The sequence below is a fragment of the Cucumis sativus genome, chromosome 7 (assembly GCF_000004075.3).
Source record: "Cucumis sativus cultivar 9930 chromosome 7, Cucumber_9930_V3, whole genome shotgun sequence".
Taxonomy (NCBI): domain Eukaryota; kingdom Viridiplantae; phylum Streptophyta; class Magnoliopsida; order Cucurbitales; family Cucurbitaceae; genus Cucumis; species Cucumis sativus.
In genome coordinates, this window is record NC_026661.2 from 16377847 (window position 1) to 16398847 (window position 21001).

Here is a 21001-nt window from a genome sequence, read left to right on the forward strand (position 1 = left end):
TCGACATTTAATACATTGATGTCAAAGGCATCAAATATTGAGCCTTCTTGCTCATCACACAATTAATGAGGAACAAGCGAGAATAATTTCTATCAACCTAAAATTCTTAGGTATATGATTATAAAGGTAAATGCTTTGGCATAAGAAAATGTGTGTGCATACATTGAGCTATGATTTAAACCTAATACTAGCTAATTAGCATATGAAAATGGGTAAGGTCTAGTAAAACTAGATAATGTTAAATATGAATATAAATTAAGTAGCAGCCAACATTGAATGGACCTCTTTGCCCAATCGATCCCTAGGGCTAGACTAATTGGCATAGAAAAAAAAATATACTCCTAGCCCTATTTATATATACCATGAAATTATATATGTTAAGTGATCAAAATCATAAAATAAATAAAAGAGGCCTTTAATGGTATATAGTTAACATCTTAGAAGAATTAGTGGCCAAAGATATTTATGAAATTCATCCCTTCTTAGTTGAGAGGTGATTTATTGATCATAAATTTATAAGCTCTAAATAAGGAGGAATACTTACTTAAATTCATTTAGATTTTAAGAAATCATTATTTTTGGATTTTTTTTTTTTTATAAAGATGGTGTAATAATGGTTAAATGAAAGTTAGTCATGTTTTTATTTTATTCTAGAAGTTTTAAGATTCTAACTTTCTTCTAAATCAAATTTCTTATTGTTGAACTAAGTTTAAAGAAAAAAAATTCTCTATTCTTTTATATATTCTATACCTAATATATAGGGTTGAACTCTATATATCTATAGATATGCTCTCATACCTATTCTAAAAGTATGTTTTTATGTTGTTTATTAATATATACATCATTTCAACACTTTGATGACCATATAATTCGACTCTTATCTATAATCTATAGCGTTGTGGCATGCATATATTCTTGTTGTTCCATAAATACTTTTAAAGGTGTGTCTTACATTTGAGCTACTTGATTTTTGTGAGTCCCTTTACCTTAGTTATTAACACACATGACACGCTCGAATGGTTCAAACGTACCTTACATTTTTCAAAAAAAAAAAAATGTATTCAGTTTAGATTTTGACTACAAATTTATTAAATGAATTGAATTCAACTAATTGAGTTACTTCAAATATCATCGTTGAAATGGTTAGAATCACTAGTATGTAAAACACGACTTAATTTATTCAAAATCATTATAGGAAAAATTATATTTTAAAATTTTATATTTAAATTAAAGATTTTCGAATGTAGCGAAATAAATCGAACTATTTATCAAATATAGTAAAAATTTAGATTATATTAACGATAGACACTGATAGAAGTGTTCATTATTGATGTTGATAGGCATTGATATAACTATATTAATGTTTATTAGTATCTATCATTACTATAACCGAGTTTTATTTCTAAAAACCGTAAAAATAAATCAATAAAATAAAATAAAAGGTTGAATTTAAATTACATAAAAAAAATAGTTATAAGAGGGAGAGTGATTTAATTAGCATCTAAAATTAATGAAGTAGTAACTAAGAGTAGTTGAGAACATTCATGAATTAAGAAATATACAAAACATATATACACATGAATCATCAAATTTGATCCACACACATGATTTTTAGTTTTAGAGAAAAAAAAAGAAGTGTGTGTATATTATTCATGTGTTACTTAGTATAAAATATTTAATATAAAATTTGTGTAAAAATGATTGTAAATGGTAAAACGGTTGAAAATATTTACATAATCTTATCAAGAACAGATATGATAGACATTGATAAACTTTTATTAAAGTCTATCAGTAATATAACTGATAAACTCAGTAATACATATGAAATTTTGCTATGTTTTGTAAATATTTTGGTTCATTTTGCTATATTTGAAAATACTCCCACTAACATATTTTCAAATTGCGAGTATCTCAAGCATGACAATATATTATTGAAAAAGTTACTACAATCTACAAAGTTAGGATGTGTTTGTTTGTCCATCTAAGTAGGAGTGGATGGAGGTTGTATTAAGGTTCATATCTAGTTTTAGTATTTGACCATGAATATTATACAATGGCTCTAATGTCATGTCACACTTATTTCCCAAATTAGCTAGCTTCATGCCCCATGGCTAGGTCATGCCTAGCTTTATTCCAACTTAAATTTAAATAAATATTTTCATTGAAGAATTAATTTATCAGTTATTTAAGTTGGTTTAGTAACCATTTTTAGATTCTATTTAAATATGTAAAAAAAGAAGTGAGTATTTTCAAAAATAGCAAAATATGGAAGATGTTTACCTAGCATAGTAAAATTCATATAACTCTTCCTAATAGAATTTTTATTTTTTTCAAATAGTTTTATTTTTAGATGACCATTCTAAAGTTGCCATTTGAAAAAATAGCAAAATTATTCCCAACAATTCCATTAAAATTAAAAATTGTTTTTACACAAATTTAAAACGTGAGTCCAAATAGCTTTTCAATTCTATATATTATTTGCATATTCTATTTTTTTTCTATAATTTTTAAAATCTCGATTAGAATTATAATATTTTTTTTTTGTTGGGAAAGTATCTTTTTCGTCCTAAGATTTAGTTTAGTTTATGTATGACTTTTAGATTTCAAAAACTTACTTGATTAATTTTCAAGTTTTAAGTTTGATTTTCCACTTTGTCTATCTCTAACTTTACTATTTCATTTAGAAGCAAGATTTGAGTTTTGTTTTAATTTTATTTTAAAATTTTAAATTTTAGATTTTTAATTTGATTTTTTACCTAATAACATAAGTCTGCAGTGTTAAATCTATTAATAAATTTAAAATAACTATGAAGTGAAATTTTAACAATAAAATGATAGTAAACTTAACCAATTAATTCTTAAATGATATTAATTAATAAATATTGATACAAAATATAGAAAATGTAATATTTTGAAACTTAAAATGAAATTGAAACCAAATTCAAAATCGGTTGATAAATATGTATCGTTCTCTCAAACTTAACTATTTCATTTAAATTAATTCTAATTTTGATATATTATTAAGAGAAATTATTTTAAATAGATAAACTATTTTTAAATATAGCAAAATGAAAAAATAAAAAATTTTAGTACACTACGTAGTTATATATATTATGTAAGAGGTTTTAAATTAATAAATAATGTGTTATTTAATAAATTTAAAACTCCTAAATTCAGAAAGTTTTGCTTAGTGGGTTTTTAGGATAAAAAAAAAAATCATTTGAAAATACAACGTTTGGTTTGTTTCTCATTTATAGACTTTGAATTTGATCGATTACAAAATTTTATATTTGAAAATTCCTTTAACTAACCCGTAATTTTGATTCAAAGTTTAATTAATTTTGTTTTGTTCTATAGAAGGTAAATATACCAATTTTTCTATTTTTGAAAAAAAAGCATGATTTAAAATTAGCCTGTTTTTAGCATTCTAATTTTGTTTAAATTATATTTCATTGTAAATTATTGTAAAATTGCAATTATAATACACGTAATCTGACCTTTCTAAAATAATTGGAGATTTAAAACAGTTGTTATTCAAATAAAAATGTTAATAAAAAGTAAAGAGAGAGAGGAAAAAGGCAATGATCGATATAATATGTATCAAAATACGAGAATTTTTCTTTAAATATATATTTAATAATACAACTATAGCATTACTATTCATATTTTTTAACCTCAATAAAATTAATAATTATAATTAAAAAAATCATTAAAATTTTATCAAATTTTAAATAAAAGAAAAACTAAGATAAATTTAAATCTACTTTTTTATTTCTTTAAACAATAAAAAGAAAAGATTAAACCCTGATCTATTATTAACCCTCCACCAAAGTCTATTGTTCAAATTTCCCTACTCTAATTGTTAATTAAGTTAATACTTATTTTTACATTTATATATTCACACACGTCGATATATTTTAATTTATTAAAACCACACATTCTTTTTATTTAAGAGGAAAAAAACATTGAAGGGGACTATAGGGCTTAATAGTTTAGTCAAATTTTAGGAACTCTCCTCACATCCCTTACTACCCATTCCAAGAAAAAACAAAAAATTGAGTAAAAAATAGAAAGAAAAAATATATGTATTAATAGTTTATTTAATATATATATAATAGTTAATTTTAATAGAAATTAATTTTCATATCTATTTATTAATATGATATTACATAATACTTTCCTTCACTTTCCCTCTTGAGTCACGGCCGCAATAGCAGTATCTTTGAACAAGGTGGAGAACCACCTCCCTCTTCTTCTTCTTCTTCTTCTTTTTTTCTTTCCATTTTCTTAATTATTAAATAATAAGTCCACTTTCTTTTACATCTAAATATATATGAATACAAATATTTTATTTTTCATCAAGAATTGGTTCAAATCTTGAATATATAACACATTTTTTCAAGTATAAATAAGTGTTTGCAACAGATGTCTACTTTTTAAAGAATATTTTTTACTACAACAACTAGAGTTGTTTGAACGTATTTAAATATGACATAATACTAATTAGGAATGAGTTGAAAAATGAGGTATTAATGGATATAAGTGTAAATTTGAAAGGTTATATATATAAGTTAATTATATATTATTTTTAAGGTAATAGGGAGAGAGAGAGAGAGAAGTGGAGGGCCCACAAGAACACGAGGAAAAGCAAAGATCCTGGCGGGAATCAAGAGAACCGGCAGGTGGCAGTGGAATGTAAGGGAAATAGCCGGTAGCTACCCAAGACAGCTGAATTTCATTCTATATTAAGAGGAGAGATGGAATTGGAAGGCAATTAAAGCATTGATTTTGTAGAAAGTGGTTTTGGAGAGAATTAATATAATAAAAATGAGTAGTGGAAGAAAGGTGGAAGAGGAAGGAGATGGGAGTGTGAGCTTGGAGGCTTTAAGGATGAAAATGGCAGAGTTTTCTAAGCAAAGGAATTGGGAACGCTTTCATAGCCCTAGAAATCTCCTTCTTGCTTTGGTATATATTCTTCTCTTATCCTCAACTTTAGTTTTCCTTCTTCTCCTCCTCCTTTTTCTCTTTCATTCTATTTATCCACTCTCTTTTACCTCATCTCTTTCTTAATACTACATATATATATATACACATATAGGGGCATGTAGTGATATGTCGAAGGGTCAAAACTACACGGTATCAACTATAGTCAATTTAAGAAATCTTCAAACTAACCCTAACTCTTGAGAAGAATAAAAATCGGTTTTGGTTGGTTTCCTTCTTTAAATTTTTTGCTAAAATAATTGTCGGTTAAATTTTTTCCAAACCAATGATAACAATTGATATTCTTCAGTTTGGTTAGTTCGATTTTCGATCTATCATATCCAACTTTTGTATTTGAACAGTAAGACAATCTTACTTGTAAATTTGAAGTTAGCTATGTTCATGGTAACGATTGTTGTGGAGGAATTTTATGATCGATTAAGATTAAGTTATAAATTTGAATTTTATAAAAAGTTTGAATTTACTTTTTTGCTCAATTTTATAAAAAGTTTCTGTCAAAATTTTAACTTTAAAACTATATGGGTAGGAGGACCATTTATAAAATTGTTATTAATCATTGAAAAATCATTAATTCGTGGATTTATTAATGGATTAAATTACAAATTTGTCCTTTAACCTTGTAACTTTTTATCTAATCTAAAAAATGTCCAATAACTTTTATGTTAAAAGGTTGTCAAAGTAACATGTACTGTCTACATCACTAAATATGTATTGATAAATACAATGATTTAATAATCTATCCTACTAATTTCTAATTTCTAACTTCCTCTATGTGAAAAAGTCTGGGTGAATTTTAGTATATTATAGTAAAATTGGAAATTTTAATTAAGAATTACAGTACAATTTCGAAAAATTATTGTAAACAAAAAAGAAGTAAAAAAGTTATAAAATATAACAAAATTTCAGAAAATATAAATGATACGTGACATTGATGGAGATTAATAGATATGTAATAGATTCTAAAACTTTGTTATATTTCATAAATATTTTAGTTATTTATTTTGTTATATCGAAAAACATGTTCGAACTTCATGTTTACGAATATTTGTAAATTTTAGAAACCAATTTGAAAATTAATTTATTTGTTAAAAAAAAGAACAAACATAAGGTTTTTCATATAGTGCAAAATATTAAAAAATTTATAAATATAGAAAAATATTTTTAAAAAAAGTTAATTTCACTTTTTTATTTTAGTATATTTAAAAATATTTGTTTCAAAATTTTATTGTTTCAATAATTTATCTAAATAGAAAGGTAAACAAAAGAGTTCTTGAGAACTCTACTTTTAAGAATATATAAGATAATTAACACTGTTATCTATAGTAATTTAATTGTGGACTTTCTAAGAAGAAGAAAAATACATTTTTTTGAGAACTCTGTTTACTTTTTAAAAATATAAAAAAAAAATAATAATGGTAGAGATTCGAGATCGAATTTCTAACTTTTAATTTTTTCTATTTTGTTCCTAACTTATTAAATTACTTTTTATTTACTTCTCAATGTATACTGCTACTTATATTAGTGTATGAGAATTTTGATAATATTATTTCTAAATACTTATAAAAGATTTATCAAAATAGAAACAAATACAAGTCTATCAATGTCTATCTTTAATAAAATCTAAAATTTTGTTATATTTTTTTAAAATATTTTGATCCATTTTGCTACATTTAAAAATACACATATAAATATCAAGAAAATGTTAAAAATGAATTACCTGATGATTTAACAAAGTGTTTGAAAGTAATAAAGAAAAAAGAAAAATGGTGGCAGGTGGGAGAAGTGGGAGAATTATCAGAAATATTTCAATGGAAAGGAGAAGTACCAAAAGGGCTGCCAGAATGGGAAGAAGATGAGAAGAAGCACTTGGGAGAAGAGCTTTCTGATGTGCTTTTGTATTTGGTTAGACTATCTGATATTTGTGGCATTGATCTTTCTAAAGCTGCCCTCAGGAAATTGGAGCTCAATGCTATTAAGTACCCTCTTCACAAATCCACTAATAATAATAATTAATATCACTCTCCCTTGGTCACCTAATTTTACACTATTTCTCTCTTCTTTTTATCATTTTCTATCCGGAGATTGATTGATATGTGTAAACTTAGGTCTCGTTTGATAACGCAACAAATAATAAATTTAATTAGTTTGAGGGAGATTACCATAAATATATTTGGTTACTATTTCTATATATATTTTTTCTTTTACATGTTTCTTGTTTTTAAGAAGTAGAAATAGGAATAATATGTTCGGTAATAAAAAATAACCACGAGGGTAACGGTAATGTTAAAAGTAAAAGCAACAATAAATAAATGGCAGATTCATGATGTCAAGCCCCACTCCAAATGTCACACCACCCGTCCAAATGGAGGGTGTGTTGCCTAGACATTCAACGTATTAAACACCTAGTAAGCGGAACAACTCTTTCTCTTGTCTCTTCATGAAACTCTTCCACTTGAGCCTAAGAGATCTTCACATCCTTTACAACAAAAACAACCTAAAAATTAACACAAAATAACTTCAACTCCTTCTTGTATTTAACTTAGTCCTTGTAAAAGTATAAATTACAAAGTAATTACACTTTGTTTTGCATAAAAATAAACCAACTCTCGTCTTCTCATGTTCTTCTTCTTTCCAGGAATGTAAACTTTCAACACCATCAAAATGATAATAAATGGCATTTAATTTTGATAGGATTAAATTGTTAAATTCTATGTAACTTAGCTTCCTTTTTCATTTCTATCTAAGGTGTGAACTTTTTAGAATAGAAGCTAAGTTTGAGTAGAGGACAATTCTATTGTAAATTTAAAATAATATTTGAATATAATAACATTTTTATTTTTATTTTTAAATTTTAAAGAAACACTATAGACCTCTTCAACTATGGGATAGAGATAGAGTACCAAAGTCAATGATTGTCCAAATTTACTCTTAATAATAAATAATTGAAGTTAGGTTTATTTTTGTAATTTTAATTTGAATTTAGGCATGGGGACCAAGAAGAAGAAGAATAATAATAATAGAGTAACAATATTATATATTAGAGCCTATCTAATTTGTTGGTAAACCATGTTTTGTCAGCATCATAGGCATGTTTGCTTTTTTAATCTAGTGATTAACATCATAATGATAGGTTTAGTTTTTCCATGCTTTTATATTCTTTTATTTGGACTATATTTAATTAATACTCTTTGTTTGAATTGTGATAATTTATAAATTTAAAAAAAGAAAGAAGAAAACTTATAGATGTTCTTAAGCTTTGTTATGAAAAATTAAGTTATTATTTTATTTTTGCATGTCAAATTTCAAACATTTTACTCATGATTGGAACTATTTACGTAGAAAATTATGATAGAGTTATATATATATTCAACTAATATTTTAGTTTAGATTCAATATTTTCAATTTTCTATTCATTTTACCTATGAGATGATCAACTATTTGAAAGTTTTTTAGAATTATTTTTGGATATATCATTCAATAGTCTATCGATAATTTCTATCACTAAGGAATCATAATAGGAATCATAATAGGTGTACCACTGGCAAATTGTCACACGATTTTATATCATGCAAAATTGCAAGTATATGGTGTCAAGTTTTAATTTCAATTATTAATGATGATTGTAGTATTTTCCACTGGATTTGATCAATAATGACAACTTATTTTATCAAGAGAATTAAACTTTAAATATGGGTTATTTGATTAACACTGCTTCTAGGTCAAAAGAAGGTAAAAGTATTTAAAAGAATCTACTAAGTTCATATAAATTTTCATGATAATATATAGTTAAAACTTAACATTAAAGTGAACCATTTACTTCAGTTTCAGAATATATTTCAGATGATACAAATAATGTTATGGTCTAAGTCTTACTATCAGGTAATTAATTTCAGTACTAAAAATTAAAATAATTCCAAACTGAGGAAAAAAATATAACATGTTGAACAAAATATTTATCCTATAAAAAACAATTTCGAAAATGAAAAAAATTCAGAGACCCACAATAAAAGATATAAAAAATGTCTCAGTCAACACTCGATTAAGCGATTAATTGCTCACTCGCGCGCATTATATTTAGTAGATTTGGCTATCCCAAATCTATTCGATCGTATACCAATATTCCAAAAAAAAAATTCAAGATTCATTTACAAGATCATTTAGATTTGGCTACGTAATCCTTAACTCATATTTAAATCTAAACGATTTTGTTCCAATATCTAACATAAATTATTTATATTTGGTACACGAAAGATTTTTTTATATTTTGATACATGATCCTTTATGTTTGGCTACCTAAACCCAAACGATTGTGTAGCAATATCCAACTATTTTTTTTAAGATTCTTTGGTACACGTAGCCAAATCTAGACGATTGTACCGATATCATTTTTTTTCAGGATATTTTATATTTGTTAGATTTGGTGTAGCCAAATCTAAACGTACCAATATCCCAATCATTTTTGTTAAAGATTGTGTACCGAGATCTTTTATATTTGGTACAAAATCTTAGTCAAACAACACTTTGAAAAAAAATAATACAAGATTTACGATTGATTAAAAACAAAGATCATGATTTCAAAAAAAATATATAAAAGAAGAAAACAAAGAAGATGAAAAAGAAGCGCAAATCTGAAATATTAAAAAAAAAAACAGAACTTTTTATTTTTGTTACGCGGGCTGTAAATACTTTGGTGTTTTGTTATATTTATGAAAATTAACAAAAAAAGAATTAAATGACTTTGATGAAATGAGTATTTTATGGAGAAGTATTGTTCTATTTGCGAAATAGTTAAAATTCTTGGTAAAAACTTATAAAATTAGTCCAAAACAATGAAAACTAACTCGGAAAATTGTCAAAAATAGACCAAATTTAGGTGAATAAAAGATTTTTGGGATCGATTTTGAAAAATTGAGTTTTAGAACAAATTAAGAGTGAAATGTCTAAATTACTCTTCACTAATTTTCACTTCCCTTCTTTTTTAACGCAAAATAAAACGTAAAGGAAAAAAGAAAAAAAAGAAACACATTCGCTCTTCTCCTCGTGAATTTTTTTTATATATATTTATCACTTCTACTCTGGTCTTGTTCATCGTCTCCTTTGGTGTCGTTCATCATCTTCTCCAGTGAACGTCCCATGATGAATGTCGCCTCTCCATTGCAATTTTTGTTGGGATCCGAACATCCCATGGTGAACGTTTAGTTTTCGTTGATTCGTTGAACATTGTTTCTCCACGTGAACGTTCACCATTGCAGTTTTTAGTTTTCATATTTCGTTGGGACGTCGGAGCTTTCTTGTGGCAGTCGAAACCTTTTCTCGTGGCTTTTTCTTTGCCAAATCTCGATAGGTGATCTCCTCTTGTGTGTGTATACATATATATATATTATAAATTTATATAAATCTGTGGTAGTTGTTAGATGTTTCTTAGCCTATTTGAAAATTGAAACTAAGTAGCATTCATGTGTAAGTAGTTTTGCACTGCTTAGAAAGTTCAATACCAATTTATCCTATAAGTTGTTGCATCATTTTAGAGCTAAGGAGATGTTGGGCAACCTGTTGGTAGAAAAACTTTGTTACAAGTTCTTAGTATTTGTTTGAGTGAGAAAGATTCTCTTGGGTTCACTATTATTACTAGGTTTGAAGAGGATATATGATCATTCATATAGATTTTCAGAAGAAAATAGCTATGAAATCAGCACTCTCTGACATGCTTTATAAAGAAAACCTCAAAGCATCTATTACCTTCCAAGTATTACATACTTTAAAGAAAAATGTAACGTTAATATATGCCTAGGAATCGTTCAAAGTGTTAAAATATATGCTTAGAAATGCAAGCAATTTGGTTTAGTAAGCCTCTTATGCACTTATGTTTTATCTCGTACACATCTCGCACGCATCTTACATATTTCAATATTTCACAATGTGTTTTGAAATCAAATTGCTACTCCTCCTATGCCATTTGGAGTGCCAATTAAAAATCAACATATCAATTATCAAATCATTAGATTACATATAAAGCGCATATTATTGTAGATTATCTCACAATAAAAAATAGAAAGCTTTGAAATTATTATTTTTATCTCTTCTTCCTCTCTAATGGTTCAATCCATCATGAAGAAAGTGTAGCAAAAGTCAACAAAACAATGAATAAACCAGAACTCAAACACCACTGACAATGATGTATTGAAATAAGATCAGAGTAGGAGCACATGAAAGTCATTTGTAATAAACTTAATTCAATTCAATATAACTGATGTCATAATGTTTTTGGAATGCCATATCTAACAAGCTTACCACAAATTTTCAAATCATTTTAAGAGCTTAAACGCATATACTAATTCATTCAATTTCACGAACAGATTGAATGCAATGTGGCTCTTCTAGCACTTGACAGACAATGAATGAAAAGAAAATCAAACTGAAACTCACAACACAATGTCTCAAACACAGAGCTTGAAGAGAGTGGCAAAAAACGTGTAATAATTTCCAAGAAGTTCAAAATCAAGTACCTAGGTCGGAGTTCTACTGAGGAATCCACATAAAATGATATTAACTAAGTTGGATACTAAATATGATGATATTAACAACGCATTGAACTATGCACTGTTATGGAAAAGTACTTGAATGCAGTAGTTGCTAAACAACTAGAAAAATTTACATCAATTTTGAACTTTACTCTAAAGTTGAATGTTAATAACTATATGAAATAACAAACTAAAGCATATCACAGTCGAAAAAGACAGAAATTTCTAGTCTTCAAATTCACACATTGGGCAGAGAAAATAAAGAAGATACCAACGTTGGCAGGGAAATTTCTAATCTTGTATGCCCGACTTCTTGATGTATGAAATTGGATTGGTACACGTTAATCTGTTGTGCCTTATTTCTTTACATCAACCACATTTATGCAATTTTAGTGCTTCACCAACACTTAGAATTCTCTTTTCTTTGGTCGACCAACTCTTTCGACTACTTTCAGAGGTATGATTTCCAACTGAGTAGACGGCCTCTGATTTTTGGATATGCTACCAACAACATTCATTAGTTTAATAATTAGCACATAAACTATAAACATTTATATTGCGATCATGTGTTGCAGTAATGACATATGAGCATGGTAGTTGCTCAACTTGAAACTCCTTACAAGTGCACTCTTGAGTATGAAGATTTACGACATTCTCCTTATCTAAATCTTTGACATGTAATTGGTAACAAGCAATTGGGTTGACCTTCATTGTCAAAGTTCGTTCTTGTTTCTTTTGTAGAACTAACTTTGTCTATTTAGTCATTGTAGCAAAGATTGAACATGTTCAAGGAATGAAGCAATAGGCAAACCTCTAGATTCTTTCAGTATAAAATTCATGGACTATGCTATATTTGTTGTCATCATGTTATAACGTCTTCCTGGACACTGAACACGAGACCATCGTGTTATTCCAACTTCGTTTAAATATTTTTTTGAATCATTAGGAAATGCAATAATCCTTATCTACGCTTCTTGGAACGTTGATTCACGATATATGTTCTCGATGCATTGTAAAACAAAGTAGCTAACGTGTCATTCTTATATTTATCATTCAAATTTTGAGTCAAATGTTGGGCACAAAGGTGGTGGAATGTGGAGGAAAAAACCGATGAAATACCCTTGGAGAAGCATGTTTTTCGATCTGTCATGAAGCCTAGATTAGACACCTCCCTTATTGCACCTTTCAATTTTTCTAAGAATGTTGTATTGAGGCGTCTGTTTCTCTATCAACTACACTCCAAAGGTAAGAGGATAAATCTAATTGTTTCCATCTAAGCAAACGAAACTTAACTGTCCCTGCTATTTGTTCTTAGAAATGTTTCATCCATGACTATGACCAGTCTAATGCAATTTAAGAATCCTCGGACACATGGACCAACAGCAATAAAAAGATACTTGAAGAAACGATCATCTTCAAGTTCCATGTGAAATATTGTACCAGGATTTGTAAGTTTGAGTGTTTCACCATATCCATGCAATAGATTTATATGACTCTACAGAAGACCCTTGCACTTGTTCATATGCATTTTCTTTGAAACGTCATGCTTTTTCATAACTCATATTTATGTCATAGTCTTGAAATTGTCTCATGTCTTCTATGATATTACGTGGTTTGTATAGGCGAACGGTGCCCTTGAATTTGGACTTTATTAATTATCCAACAACCCAATATTTTGCTTGTCTATGGTCATGATTCAAAAACTCAAAAAAACACGAATGAACTTTGACATACTCTGCTTGCAATCTCCAACCACACTTGTTATCAATGCATCTAACAAAATGAACCTTTTTTGTAGACTTTTTTACTACAATATATTTATTCAACATCCAACTTCTCACTTGTAGAGCTTTCTTCGAACCAATCAGTTCTTTTTACCTTCAACTTTCAGCTAGAGGGGTTATAGTGAACTTTTGTTTTTCCTTTGCAATCTTTTCTAGGAGCATCTCTTTTTTGTGGGATGTCAAACAATTCATTGTTCATCTAAACTAGCTCCCATGTAAAAGTATCATCTTTTGAATCATATGATGTTATCACACAAGCCAATCTGAACTTTACTAATATGACTTCACCAACATGAACTCCATTCTCATCTAATGTATCCATTGCAATTGGAGGACGGGGGTTTAAGTTATAAACATAGTTGCTCCCAGATATTGAATTGTAATATTTGTTTAATACTTTCTTGCTTTGATTGCTTCTATGCTCAAATGAGACATATAGGGGGACCTCCAATGGATTTTCACCAAGAATATAAAACTTCAAATCACGGTCATTGCTAAACTCAAATGGAGGAGCTTCATTTTCTACTTTTATCTCATGTATGCATCTTATTTTTATATCGAACTCTGTAGGGCCAATTTTTGCAAGGTCATATAATTCGGCTTGTAAATCTTTATGTGTTATTTCTTTACTAACAACAATGTCTTCTAACATGCCTCCTTCATATTTTCTTCATCTCTCATCCCATGCACCACTGAAACTCACTAAAATTCGAACATGTAACATCCTTAAACCATCTTAAACATTAGTTCATGCAAAAATTGATTTGAAGTTAGATATATGACTTATTTGTGAGATTAAAAAACAGTAGTTAAAAACTAAATAAAACATGTATAGTCGCACCTTAAAAAGTATATGACTAATTCAGCCTTGGGCATTTAAAGTTTAGAAGCTACGAGATGTTTACGAGATTGTGAGATGCAAAAAACAGTAGCTAAAAGCACCACAAATCATATAAGCACAAGTATATAATTCATTTGAGATTAAGCATTTAAACTTAAGAACATGCGCTACGAGATGTCTGCTAAATCAACTTGCTGACATACTTTCAAACAACTTTGAAATAACTCTAACTCAACTTGAAACAATTAAAAATTATATTAGGTTTATACATTTAAGATTCAAATGTTCCACCAAGAGAAGAGGACAAAAAAAACTATATAACACACCATAGTTCAACCTAAAAACCCACCGAACAACATGAGAGAACTTGATCAAAATTAGCTAAATAATCTATGGAATCATAAAAGAGATCGAAAGAAGAGGAGTTTGAAAGAGGTTGGAGAGATTGAAAGGCTAGAGATCGAGAGGTTGGTTTTGAATGATTTTATTTTCTTTACATTTTGTTTTATGTTGAACAGAAGCATAGGGAAGGTAAAAATTAGTGAAGTGCACTTTAGACATTTCACTCGGGATGTATCCTAAAACTCAAACATTTTAAAATCAATCCTAAAAAACTTTTATCCCTTCAATTTTGGCCTATTTTTGACAATTTCCAAACTTACTTTACTATTATAAAACGTGTTTGTTCATTTTAGTCCATTCAGTCCATCTCAAAGTCGAAATATCTATCGCATAAAATTTTAAAGTCAAAATGTAACATAAAATCCTACTTCTCTCCCGACTAAATGTACTAAAATATGGATAGAATCGTTGCATTCTGCAACATTTATCACACCCCCAAACACTTATCATTTTTTGTTCTCAAGCAAACAAAGTTACATATATTTGATAATGAGAGCAAATAAATCAAAACATGTATGCTTAGTCTAATTTGGAACTCAATTCTGAGGACGACACTTAACACCTAAATTTACTTTACTAAAATTACTACTCGACAATATCCATACATTTACGGTTTTACAATATGGTGTGAAGATCAAACAACACATAATCCAAAATTTTAATATTTACAATATTTTTAGAGGTAAGTTTGTTCATTAAACTCCATTCTTGGTCACTCTTTTCACCAAGAAATAAAGACAATAATTGAAAGCTTCATTATTGTTATTCCACCATAAAGAGCTACTAATTATATATTCGTCCTAATTTTGAAATGTTTATACCCTATACCCCAATTCACTTTTCTCTTCGCTTTTTTTTTTTTTCTTTTAACATCTCTTCACTAGACCAATGATTTGTTTAAAGGAGATCATTTTTATAAGCTGGAATCTTCCTTACTCAAAAGGTAATTAGGTACATATGATGCTCACATTACAAAAGTGGTTTACTCAAAGTAATGAGGCAGAATTTAATAATGGGATTTCATCATAACTCATATTCTAAAGTTTCAATTCTTAACTCTCATGATCTACTAAAGTTAATCATGACTACCACAAGCCTAAGAAAAGAAATCACAATATAAAATTAGTCCTAATTTGAATCAAAGTATCATGCCTTCAATGGTAATGATTATTATCATTTCAGCCATTATGATTATCATTATTAACTTCAATGACCTTTATGCAATCTATATATATATATACTATATCACATTGTGAAGATACTCCAATTCAATTTCAAATTCACAAGAAAATCACATTATTATTTGAAGCTAAATCAAGACTTAACTCTCTTTTTAGGGTATGTTGAAGAGAGAAGCTTTGGCCATATCCATGTGCTCGAACTCAGGAGGATTAGTGGGATGGTGTCGCCCACGACGACGGTCAAGACGTCGACGAAGTAGCACAATACGGCTTGGGAATCGACGAAGAGGGTTCTGTCTTGGATCTCGAGTCGTGGTCGGCCCTTTTCGAATGTTGAAGAGGTTGATTATGGAGTTGGCTCCAAATGAGAAGTTGATAGAAGCTTATTACTCACTTTTGCCATTTTTACGTCCAACTTTGTTCCCTCTTAGTTGATGAATATGCTCAACTCTTTAATGAATGAAAGCATTTTTATTTTTATTTTTTTCATTTGGGTAATGATCTTATCCCTCTTTCAATATTTTCATGTATACTTTGTACAATTTCTTGTTCTGAAGTGAATCACAATGATTTTCAATATGAATTTACTTTAGTTTAATAATAAGTTCATCTAATTAGTACCAACTTTTTTTTTAGCCTATGCTTTTGAAGAAAAAATAGAATAATTATAGTAGGTAGCAAATTTAAAAATAATAATTAATTATATAGCAACACTTTTAAAATGAGTAATTTACATACATATAACAAAACCCAAAAATATATATGGTTCGTATAATAAAATAAGAAAAACCCATTAACGCGTGATCGTTTTCTTCATAAATTAAAACCCATTAACGTGTGATCGTTTTCTTCATAAATTCCACATATGCCCTTGCGATTTATATCTTCTTTGCGATTTATTGATCCTAAGATCGAATAAAATAATTTTAAAAAATCTTTCATTATGGGTCATCTTAATGCCACTAAGGCCTGAGATCCAATAACTAAAGTAAGAATGCTTTCATGTTAGGGCATTTTGGGGGCATTGTATACTCGAGATCGAATGCATTAAAGGCAGAATCCTTTCATCGTGGAGTATCTCGTTGCAACTAAGGCTCGAAATCATGTATCATAATCTACACGATCGTTTAAATTTGAAAGTATCGCTTAAAATGAAGTACGAGATCATGTAGATCTAGACTTTCGTCTTTCATCTCGGGCCATCTCGGTGCATTGTATGCTCGAGTTCATGTATCAAAATTTACACGATCGTGAATCGTGCGCGTGTAACCGATTTATCGTGTATTTACTAGGATAATTTTGGTATTTTACATTATGGGCCTGTGGACTTTTTTCTTTTTCAAAATTATTGTATACAGTATAAATATTTTTTCGGTTTATTATATTTTTTTTAAAAAAAACTCTTTTAAAAAATTATAAAATACTCTTATCGTCTATAGATGATAGACAAATATTTGCAACATAGTCTATTGACATATTTTAAATTTTGTATATTTACAATTTTTTAATCTAATTGTTATATTTAGATTTATACCAAAAAAAATACATAACTAAACCTTAGAAAAATATTCAAAGTAAACACTAATAAAGAATAAAGAAGTTAGGAAAATGGCATGGATACGCGAAAATTTGGGCCAAACAAGGAAAGGACTAACCTTTCATTTTCCAATATAATCATTCTCTTTCTTCTTCTTCTATTTCCACATTTATTTCTTCTCTTTCCTCATTTATTTCTTCTTCTCTCCAAATTAATCTTTTTATTTATTTTCTTTCCCAAACAAATCAATCACCTTCTCTTATTCTTCTTTTTCTTTGTGCCAAATGAATTAGTCATTGTTTATCTTCACGAAGAAAAAACTTAATAAATGAAAGAAAAAATAAAAACAACATAATACCATTTTTTATTCTAAGTATTGATGATACAAACTTAAAATAAAAATTTCTTTTTATATTCTATTTACGGTGCAATTTGAATAAACATATTGTACATAAATGAAAAAAAAAATAATACAATTTGTTTGTATTGTGTATTGTGTGTACGATTTGATTTTTTTTTATATACAAAATCGATTTAAAAATTAATACATATTTGTTGTGTGTTGGGGTTACAGCAGAAATTAAGTATAAATATTATTTTAATACAATTTTTCGTCGCTTTGAAAAATAGTACGAACAAAATAAATAAGTTTAGACAAACGCAAAAAAAAAAAGTTAATACAATTTTTGGTTGTATTTGGTTTACGAAAAATATTTCATAAACATTTCTTACACATTGAAAACATATATAATTCAATTTCTTTCTCACATGGGGTTGCGGTAGAAAAAAAAAATATTTGTCATAAATGTAAAAAAAAAAAAAGAACATATTTTAATTAATGTATTGGATTTACGGATCAAATTGAAGGACAAATTGAAGACAAATGAAAAATTAAATAATACAATTTTTGTGTGAATTGAATTTACGATATAAATTTCATAAACATATTTTACACAAAAAAAAAATTAATACGCTTATTTTGTGTACTTGATTTAATGTTAAAAAAGAAAGAAAAAACTATGGTACAAATGAAAGAAAAAAAAACTTTACTTTTCAAAGTATATTAGGTGTACGTTGCAAGTAAAAAATATTTATACAAAAAAAAAATCAATACAATTTTTTTTGTGAACGCTTAGATTATGGTACAACCTAACTAAAAAAATGAATTTGAATACAATTTACGGTACGAACAATTTACACAAATGCAAAAAATATTAGCACATTTTTCATTTTGTATTAGGTTCGTGGAAAAAAAAAACAATAATTTCATTTTTTTAGGAAAAAAATAATTATGTATTTTTTATTATATTGGAGTTAACATATAAATAAATAAAAATTACACAAATGAAAAAAAAAATACAATTTTTTTTTGTCATATTCTTTCTTCAAAATAATTCTTCTCCCAAACAAGATTATAAATAATTCTTCACAATCCTTTCACTTAATCCTTTCCCCAAGGATTATAATAATCATTTCCTTCAGTTAATCCCCATTTTTCGTATTTCTTTTTCCTCTTATTCCTTTCCTTCCCCCAAACGGCCCGCTAATGAAAGGAAATAACTAAGATAGGCATTTCCTTGTGGAAATGAATACTTTTAATCCACTTTTTCCTCTTAATTCTTTCATTTTTCAATATAATCATTTCATTTTTGAATATAATCATTCTCTTTCTTCTCCTTCTTCTCTTTCCTCATTTATTTCTTCTTCTCTTTTCTCATTTATTTATTTTCTCTTTCCCAAACAAATTAACAAATTAATTCACCTCTCTTATTCTTCATTCTCTTTATGCCAAACAAATTAGTCATCTTCTCGTATGTTGCTTATCATTCTCATGAAGAAAAAATATTAAAAATGAAAGAAGAAATAAAAACAACATAATACAATTTTTTATTGTATAAGATTGATGATTCAAATTTAAAATACAAAATTTATTTTTGTATTCTATTTACGGTATAATTTGAATAAACATATTTTACATAAATGAAAAAAATACAATTTGTTTGTATTATGTATTGTGTGTACGATCTAAATTTTTTTTATACAAAATAAATTTAAAAATTAATACATATTTTCTGTGTGTTGGGGTTATAGTATAAACATTATTTTAATACAATTTTTCGTCGTTTTGAAAAATAATACGAACAAAATAAATAAGTTTAGACAAACGCAAAAAAATAATACAATTTTTGTTTGTATTTGGTTTACTGAAAACATTCCATAAGCATTTCTTATACATTGAAAAAAAATATAATTCAATTTCTTTCTCTTATGGGGTTGCGGTAGAAAAACAAATATTTGCCATAAATTTTAAAAAAATAGCATATTTTTTAATGTATTGGATTTATGGATCAAATTGAACTACAAATTGAACACAAATGAAAAATAAATAATACAATTTCTATAAGAATTGAATTTACTGTATAAATTTCATAAATATATTTTACACAACCAAAAAAAATTAACATTTTATTTTGTGCACTTGATTTAATGTTAAAAAATAAAGAAAAAATTGTTGTACAAATAAGAAAAAATACTCTACTTTTGAAAATATATTAGGTGTACGTTACAAGTAAAAAAAATATTTATACAAAATCAACAAAAGAAAATCATTACAATTTTTTTGTAAACGGTTGGATTACTGTACAACCTAACTAAAAAAATGAATTTGAATACAATTTTTGGTTGAAAAGGTTTTATGGTACGAACAATTTACACAAATACAAAAAATATTATCACATTTTTCATTTTGTATTAGGTTCACGGAAAAAAAACAATAAATTCATTTCCAGAAAAAAAAATTATGTATCTTTTCTCATATTGGGATTAACGTACAAATAAAAAATATATATAATTTTTTTGTCATAATCTTCCCTCAAATAATTCTTCTTTCATACAAGGATTATAATAATCTCTCATAATCATTTCACTTAATCATTTTCCCAAGCAAGGATTAAAAATAATCCTCCATACTTTTTTCACTTAATCGTTTCCTCAAACAAAGATTATAATAATCATTTCATCCACTTAATCCTCTATTTTTCTTAATCGTTTCCTTAAACAAATATTATAATAATCATTTCCTCCACTTAATCCTCTATTTTTCTTATTCCTTTTCCCCCTTCTTTCTTTTCTTCCCCCAAACGGCCCCTAAATGTTAAAAATTTTAAAAATATTTACAAATATAGCAAAATAAAAAGTCTATCTTAGCTTGTGATCAAAATAAATGAGAATATTTTTCTATATTTGAAATTAGTCTTAAAAACTATTATCATTACTAGTTTTAAGATGAAAATTAAAAAATAATGACGATGTCAACCTGATCTTTTAGGAGTTACCATCAGTCTGTTCATTCTACTTGAGCTCTCACTAAGTTCCCAATCCAATCGATGAGCAATTTTGTTGTGCAAAATAAACTACTTTAGTTCAATCGGTTTAAGTTGATGGAGCGATTCTTCCATGCTTGATACTCACCCTAGAAAGTTCAGACTAAAATGAATCAAGTCATTTTTAACTTTTTGATCAAGTTTCTCAAGATGTACTCGACATGATTCCTTTCTTTCTAACATGGTAAGTGTCCAAATATGACAGGTAGAAAAGCTCTTTCCATCTAATAATGATAACTAAATAGACGAAATTGAAACTTTTAAGCAACGGAAAGAAACTGAAACAAACCACCAACCATATAGAGACGAAAAAGGTAATTTCCCTATATAACAATATGCAAAACCAGC

At 27.3% G+C, this 21001-nt stretch overlaps 1 protein-coding gene across 1 annotated transcript; it reads left to right on the forward strand.

The window, feature by feature from the left end:
• The first annotated feature begins 4750 nt into the window (after nucleotides 1-4750).
• LOC105436154 (dCTP pyrophosphatase 1) lies at nucleotides 4751-7192 on the forward strand. Its single transcript, XM_011660917.2, has 2 exons — nucleotides 4751-4965; nucleotides 6778-7192. The coding sequence occupies exons 1-2, from the start codon at nucleotides 4828-4830 to the stop codon at nucleotides 7015-7017; spliced, it is 378 nt and encodes a 125-aa protein (XP_011659219.1). The 5' UTR covers nucleotides 4751-4827; the 3' UTR covers nucleotides 7018-7192.
• Nucleotides 7193-21001: the final 13809 nt, after the last annotated feature.

What these genes read in the sequence shown, in the direction of transcription:
- LOC105436154 (XM_011660917.2), top strand. Translation starts at nt 4,828, where the DNA reads ATGAGTAGTGGAAGAAAGGTGGAAGAGGAAGGAGATGGGAGTGTGAGC. An exon ending in GAAATCTCCTTCTTGCTTTG is followed by an intron (nt 4,966 to 6,777) that starts GTATATATTCTT and finishes AAATGGTGGCAG; the next exon opens with GTGGGAGAAGTGGGAGAATT.